The sequence below is a fragment of the Cryptomeria japonica genome, chromosome 4, assembly GCF_030272615.1.
Source record: "Cryptomeria japonica chromosome 4, Sugi_1.0, whole genome shotgun sequence".
Taxonomy (NCBI): domain Eukaryota; kingdom Viridiplantae; phylum Streptophyta; class Pinopsida; order Cupressales; family Cupressaceae; genus Cryptomeria; species Cryptomeria japonica.
Window position 1 is genome coordinate 464,368,715 of NC_081408.1, and position 7,905 is coordinate 464,376,619.

General features: G+C 33.5%; 1 protein-coding gene across 1 annotated transcript; it reads left to right on the forward strand.

Annotated features, from left to right (window-relative positions):
• Window positions 1-5,008: 5,008 nt before the first annotated feature.
• LOC131077343 (uncharacterized) lies at window positions 5,009-5,948 on the forward strand. The gene has a single exon (XM_058014828.1). The coding sequence runs from the start codon at window positions 5,328-5,330 to the stop codon at window positions 5,859-5,861; it is 534 nt and encodes a 177-aa protein (XP_057870811.1). The 5' UTR covers window positions 5,009-5,327; the 3' UTR covers window positions 5,862-5,948.
• Window positions 5,949-7,905: the final 1,957 nt, after the last annotated feature.

The window sequence follows — 7,905 nt, forward strand, 5'->3', positions numbered from 1 at the left end:
ACCACTTGTTGTCTCTCTAGGGCGGACTTCATTAAAGTCATGCACCATTACTTATTACCTTGGGTGGGCTTCCATGAGTTTGTGCACCATCATGCTAACTTTGCAACCATTCCTAGGGTGGACTTTGAGAAGGTCATGACCATGATTTCCTACCATGAGGGCAGACTTTTCTCTTTTCATGCACCACTCAATGCATAGTGGGCAGACTTTACCAACTTTGTGCACCAAAACTCATGGCAGACTTTGTTCTTTATGTGATCACGGAGGGCGAACTTCCATGAGATTTAGGCACCATGATTTTAAAACTTCGAATCTTCATAACTTGAACAATACTCCTCGGATTGCCTTGAAATTTGAAAACCCTACTTCAATCATCCCTTGAATTCCTCACGATCCCTAAAATTTAGGAATTTGGCTTTTTCAAAAAAAAATTGAATTTCAGAGGATTTTGTTGATTGTTTCCAATGTAATTCAGAATTGACAGTGCAAACCCTAGATCCCCTTTTCCAAAAATAGAAAAAGAAAACATTCCTAAAAATAGGAAATACTTTCTAAAAATAGCCACTTCGGGGATCGTGATCAAAATGCCAAAAATGAAACTTCCTAAAAACTAGGAAAAAGCAAAAAGCAAAATTTTCCAAAAAAAATAGAAAGTTGTCCAAATTGAACCAAATCAATTGCAATCTTCATCCTTCAGACTTTCTAGGCATTCTAACGGTGTCTAGACTCTGTTCTGACCATGACTTGCACAAAATGACTCATGACTTTCAAAATTTAGACCTTTCAAAACTAACAAACTTTGGCAATACCGATGCAGGAAGGTCACAAGGCTCTAACAAAAACCCTAGAAAGAAGAACAAAGGGAGGGTCCCCATTCTCAATGGGGTGATGTGTGAAAAGGTCACAACAGGACCATGATGATGTGCTAACTAATTTTTCATCAACCAAGATCACTTGATGGTGTGAAGGAGAGTATACATGACCTGCAAACTCATTTCTATGGGCACAAGGTGAGTAACTTATTGAGCCAACTACTTACAAGTATATTACAACCAAACATGGTAAATGGTTCCTAGCTAGGATGAACATGGTTGCTAGGTATATCTTCAATATAACCAAAGGTGCATGAAAGCCTAATTTTATGCAATGAGAGGGTATGTCTAATTGCTTGGTATGAGAGGGTATCCACTCTCCACCTTCACTATTGTAAGGTATAAATTTGTTTCATACTTACTTATAATAAAAAGTGCCCTCATTAGGATAGCAACTTAATTCTCTCCAAAATTTATATACCTTTGTAGAACATGAAGGTTTTATTTGTCCCCAAGATCACTTGATGGTGTGAAGGAGAGCATACATGACCTACAAACTCATTTCTATGGGCGCAAGGCGAGTAACTTCTCGAGGCAACTACTTAACTAGTATATTACAACTAAATATGATCAATGGTTCCTAGCTAGGATGAACATGGTTGCTAGGTATGTCTTCAATATAACCAAAGGTGCATGAAAACCTAATTTTGTGCAATGAGAGGTTATGTCTAATTTCTTGGTATGAGAGGGTGTCCCACTCTCCACCTTCACTATTGTAAGGGATGATTTTTTGTCATGCTTAGTCGTAATAAAAAGTGCCCTCATTGGGATGGCATCTTAATTCTCTCCAAAAGTTATATACCCTTGTAGAACATGAAAGTTTGATCTGTCCCCTTGACTGTGAAAAATAAGTTAATACCATCATGGGAAAGAAGTACCAAGTTCTTTTGATCTCCAAGATCACCATATGGAAAAAGGAGCGAGCATATCCACTTGGCTCTCTTGAGATTGAAAATGATAAAAGAGAACAAAGTAATGTTTTTGATCTCCTAGATCAATGTTTGGTATAAGGAGAGAGAGAATAAACACCACATTATCCTTACTAATGCAATACTTAATATTGCTTTTCCCTTATAAAATTTGTGCAACTAAATTTAGTAAAAATGTTGGGTCTTTTGTTAAGCAAACCTACAACACACATGTTAGTAGTTTATCAAAAGAGGTTTGTGAAAATGCTTTAGGTGTAAAGATAATGGGTTAGGCTATAAAATATAATTATTCAAATTATTAAACCCCAAGAAAATGGTGATATTCATTATACAAAGTAGAAACCTTATACTACAGGTAGAAACACTGAAGAAAAAAGTAAAGGTATTGAAGTAGTCAAAAATTCCAAAGGATGAATTTTTCATTTATGAAGATTACCTATAAAAATGTAACTTCGTAGTAGATACACTACTCTATGAAGCAAAAATGTTTTAAGGATGTAGAAGTTGTCATTGTATGAAGTCTACTAAAAGCCCAATCCAAAAATGCAAACATACAAGTGGATCATCAAGAAAATTTATAGGAAGACATGCTAAGATGTCTTATAGCTAGGAAAAGCCAAAAAAATGAAAAAAATAAGCCCAAGATGTCAAATAGATTGGATATTAGGATTGGGATGCAGAGGAATTGAATTGTAAAGCAAAAATTTCATGGGAAAGCAAAAACATCTTGGGATGCAACAAAAAATGTCAAACTATGAAGGAGGCTAAAAACCATCAAGAAATTTTTTAAAATAGAGGTTATATCTTCAAGAAAATGATTATGAAAACATAAAAAATAGGCTACGAATGGCAAACCCTTCAGAAATGAGCCAAAAATTATAAATATGTCAAAAAAAAAGAGAAAAAAATGAAGTTAGGGTTGTCGAATAGAAGGTTTCCCAACATAGAAGTAGACACATCACTATAGAGGTGGGCACATCAAAGTAGGGGCAAACAAGTCAATCCATGAATGTGGCTAGAAAATAAGATGAAACCTACAATATAGGGGTAAATTTTGGAAGAAAATGATAAAGGGAAGTCTAATAAATTAGATTATGAATGAAAAACCTACAAAAAGGCCCAAAACTTGTAAAATTGCACAAAATGATAAAAAATGAAGTTAGAGATGTTGAAGGGAAAGTTTCTTAGGACATAAGAAAATGTGTCACTCTAGAAGCAAACATATTGAATTGTAAACGAGGATGCATCAAAGTAGGGGTGGACATGTTAATCTATGAATGGTGTTAGAAATAGAATAAAACCTACAAGATCAAGGACATATATGCAAGAAAATTATTAGGGAAACATGATATTTATAATAATAATTAAGAACCCTAAAAAACAAGCTCAAAAACTTGTCAAAATCCTAAAAAATGAGAAAAATAAAGTTAGGGTTGTCAAAAGGAAAGGTCAAAGTAGGGGTGGACATGTCAAACCACAACCTATGATGGAAAACTTCACAATCACAATAACACAAAAGATGGTTAGATTAAAGGGTTATGGATCCCATTGAGTGTTTAAAAAATATGACCAATGAGGATGTAGAATGTAAAATAAGGACTCAAAAAAACTTTCTTATCATACTCTACACCTAATTGTACCTTAGATTAAGCAAAGGAATTGAACAAAAGATGAGAGAAAATAATAAGTATTCTCTCACTCGCAACTCCTTGTTGTACACATAAGATATGTGTGCTTGTGCTCCAATGCATTTGTGCTTGATAAATGATAAATGATAAATGGTTAAACCTTAAAACAATATGACTTTACAATCTGAGGTCTTATGAAAATGGCTTCCAATATGCTCTATTTATACATTATATGGATGATTAATCAAGAGTTAAAATTGATCCAAGAGATCAGTAGCTGAGGTTGATTGAGAGGATTGGGAGAAGGAGAAACAGAAGCCTACAAGTGGCACCTTGTGATTGGTGCACTTGTAGAGGGCAAGGATTAAAGGCATTTGAATGAAAAATATTATCTTGGAAAGAGATAAAGGGTGAGGATCAAAAAGGTACTTTTTAAAAGTCCTTAATGTCCTTTCTTGTAGAAATAAAATAGATAGGATTTGATGAGAAGATTTTGTGAGGAAGTGTAAAGTTTGACAATGGGTTAAGCCTTCTTAGGAATATGTAAGAGGATTAATTAGTGAATTAATTGACTTAAATCAACTAATTTTAAGAGGGATTGATGAAAATTAAATAACTAATTTGTATTTATTTAATTTTTGTTTGGAGGGTAAGAATATGAAAATTGAATATAATTAAATAAATATTGAAAATTAAATAACTATTTGTATTTATTTAATTTTTGGAGGGTAGGAATATGAAAAATGAATATAATTAAATAAATATTGAATTTATTTAATCAAGGGTAGACTATAGATGAAAGAGTTGAAATATTGTTTTGAATGTTGTTTCTGGAATGCCTAATGTATAAAAAAAATTTGTAGGATTTAAATGAACCTTGATTTAAATAACAAGTATCTTTAAATTGTTTGAACTTTCTTTAATTGTATGTATCTTAAATATTTAATAGCATGAAAATATCAAGTATCATCTTTAGTTTATTTTCTTTATGGATGGGGTCTTTTGATTTCATTATTAGTACTAAATATAAGAAATCTATTCACCTAACATATTGATTAAGTAATTGATTTCATAAAGCAATTAAGTCAAACTTATTTTTAACATTTTGTTAATAACTTAAAATATCTCTTCAAACATCAAATAATCTACTTTACATTGTTCATATCCATTTTTCATTTTATTTTTGTAGTAGTTTAAATTTCAATTTCAAAATTTTGATTTTTTCTCAATAAAATTACAAGATATATTTATTTATCTAAAAAAAATTATGTTTTTAGTTTTTATGTATAAATTTGAAGTTTTCTTTTATGATATGAAAACAAAACATCAAAAAATATTATATCTTTTCAATTTTCCTTTCTTATAATTTTTTAATCTCTTACATTATTAGATTGTCAAATTCTTCAAAACTAATCATATTACCCCAAAAAAATATTATCAAATAACCAATAAATATAACTATTTATAACTTTATTTAAATGCTTAAAAAAATTATAGACCTCGATGTTTTTACTAATAATAATGATAATAGTATCAATGTGAAATTTATGTACCACGAGAAATGGGAAAGAGATAGTCACAAAGATGAGATATTTCATTAGATTGTATTTAGTAGTTTTGTCTTTTGCTGATATTTCACAAGGATTTGGCAAGAAGACAAGTGCCTAAAACTGAAGTGTATCCTTTTGCAGAACAGGAAGAAAATTATTGCATCCATTCTTCATAAAAATAAAAATGAAAATGATTTCATGAGTATCCGTTCAGTATTTCCAATGCAGGTAAACCAAGGGGCCAGTTACATGCTTTGTAAGGCGAAGTGGGTTAGTACCAATCATATTGTTTTTTGAGGTTTAACAATTTTATATTTTTCATTCCTGAACTTGAATTGGTCTCCTCCAATGGCCATTTCCATGTCTTGCTGTTGTCTGCATGGAAGAGAAGCATTTTCTGCAAGTAGATCTCAAATTTCCGGCAAAAACCAATTTGGGTTTGCATTTTCAGGCCATCTAAGTAGTCTAGGATTGCAACAGGGTAAATTGAACCATTTGGGTTCCTCTGTATTCCGATCCAGTTGTATCCCTGGTGACAAGGGAGAACAAGAAGTCAGCAAATCAGAAGGTTTGAAGGCTGATGAGGCAACTCTAGATAAAACCTTCAAAAAACCAACCTTGGGTGTCGGAAAGACTAAACCCCTTCTCACAAAACATAAACCGAATTTGAATGTTCGAGGGCCAAAGATATCTTTTCTCAAGAGATTGAGATTGGATCAATCTGTTGATGATTTAAGGAAATTTGCAGCACCTCGGAAAAAGGGTGATATCAGGGATGTCATGCTAATGAGCATTTCTTTTGCCGTCTATGTCTACATATCACAGAAGATTGTGTGTGCATATTGTGCGTGGCACTCTATGCTCAAGCCCGGATGGTTTTAGGTTCTTTTCAAGTTCAAGAAGCCTATGTTTAGCTAATTTCTTCTGTATTCTTAATCCTATTTATATCAAATGAGTGTTTATGTGCTAGAGATATGAAGTTACTGTTTTTTTCTTTGGTTTGTGGTGACATGTGATACCTTATGAATGCAAATACTTTGTATTGCCTTGATATAAATTTATTTGGCATGTTAAGAATAACAATGCACGGTTTGTACTGTATTCGTCTAATTTAATAAGGCTCATAATTTCTCGCGTTAGGTTTGTGTTCTCTCAATCAAATGATTGAGTGGGGTCATCAGCTAGGTACCCTCTTTTCTTGCTGTGTACTGAACACCAATTTACAAAATATAAACTATAATTTATTCTGACTAGCACAAATTCTAAACTCTTCTCTTGGTTCTGGAACTCTTGTAGTTCCAGTATATTCTGTTTTCAAAGCCTAAAATAGATGGAGTAGAAGTCTCATCTGCTTTCTAGCATGGCCATTCACATTTTTTTAATAAACATAGATCCTACCAATCAATCCTTTTAATTTATCTCAACAAAGATAAACCTTCTGCCAGTGCGCAATCAATTCTTCAACATAGACATACAACTTCATATTTTTTCTAGGTCCTTTGACATAAGTCAAATGCATCTCAGATTTTTCTAATTGGAAAACAATGTTGAATATTCCAGTAGAACAGTACAAATTATTTGTAAGGTAATTTGTAGGTCGAATCAGAGAAGCAGTATTACAAGACAAAAAGAGGCCTGGAAGGGCCGAACAACTGAGGAGAAAGTAGCACAAAGAGTACCAAGGTCATAGACCAATTACAGTTCCTAAGTAAAAGTTTTCCAATAGGTAAATTCCCAGAAATCTGAAAAAGTGAGAATAAGGAAACAGCCAGATGGTAAGGCAAAGAGAGTCTCAACAAATTCAGCGATGTTTATTCTTCCGAGGTGGTTCCTAGCATTCAAAAAACTCTTGGCACAAGGTGTCAAAGTTGTAGCCCTTCTAGGTAGCCCCTTAAAACTACCATAAAATCAGGTTCTCAAGGCAGCTAAACTGAAAATGCCCTTCACGGGTAGCCTTTTGAAACATTTGTAAAATCGTATCAACGGGAGAAGGTAAAGAAGCCCTTTCCAGGTAGGCCCTTAGAATAACCAAAATGAACCAGGATAACACTCCCAAGTTGCTCTTGAAAGAATCAGAAGAACTTGGTATGATGCAGATGGGCGAGTGTGAAAGTATTGTAGCCCTTACAATAGTTCCTTGAAACAACTGGAAAAATACTTTGTAGGCTTGAGGGTGTGAAGTATTGTAGCTCTTCACCTACAGGCATTTGAAACAACCGAAGAAAAACTGCCTGCATTCTTTAGTAATGGAGGTGTTGAAATTTCCAGGAAACAACTGGTAAAAAACAGTTTGAAGATAAATTATTCTTCTTTTATTCCAGAACAAATTATTAACTTTTTGTTTAAATCATAACTAGTTCTGGAGAGCTAATGTTCGAACTGTTATCTCCGTGAGGGTAGACCAAACGGTTATGATAAAAGCCACAAAGTTCTGTTCGAAGTCAATGGTCAAACAATTCTCTTAGAGAAGTCATTAGATGCATGCTTCTGAAAATGTGCAACGCAAAGTGATGAACATAAAGACTCAGAGGATACTGTGAAATATGTCTTCATTCAGAGACGAAGAGTCAAATTTAGAGACAAGAAAGCCCCTTGCAAAAGGTTGCCACAGGAAACATCTCATTGAGAATTTAAACTGCACGAGTTCTGGAATGGCAGGAAAGAATGATTGTAGGTGATCATTTATCAGCTGCTTAAAACTTCTGTGAGACAAAGGCCTGTTCACAAGCAACAGACAAGAGATGGAACTGAAGAGCTGTGAAAATGTTTCAGCAAAAGCAGGGCTTGGCCAGGACCATACTGGAGTCTAAGAAAATATGGAGAAGGTTTGCCATATTTTTCTTCAGATGGCTTTCTCTTAACCTGAGATCTTAATAGCACAAAGCTCTCATTTTAGAAAGAATTGGTGTGCGAAGGCAATTCCTAA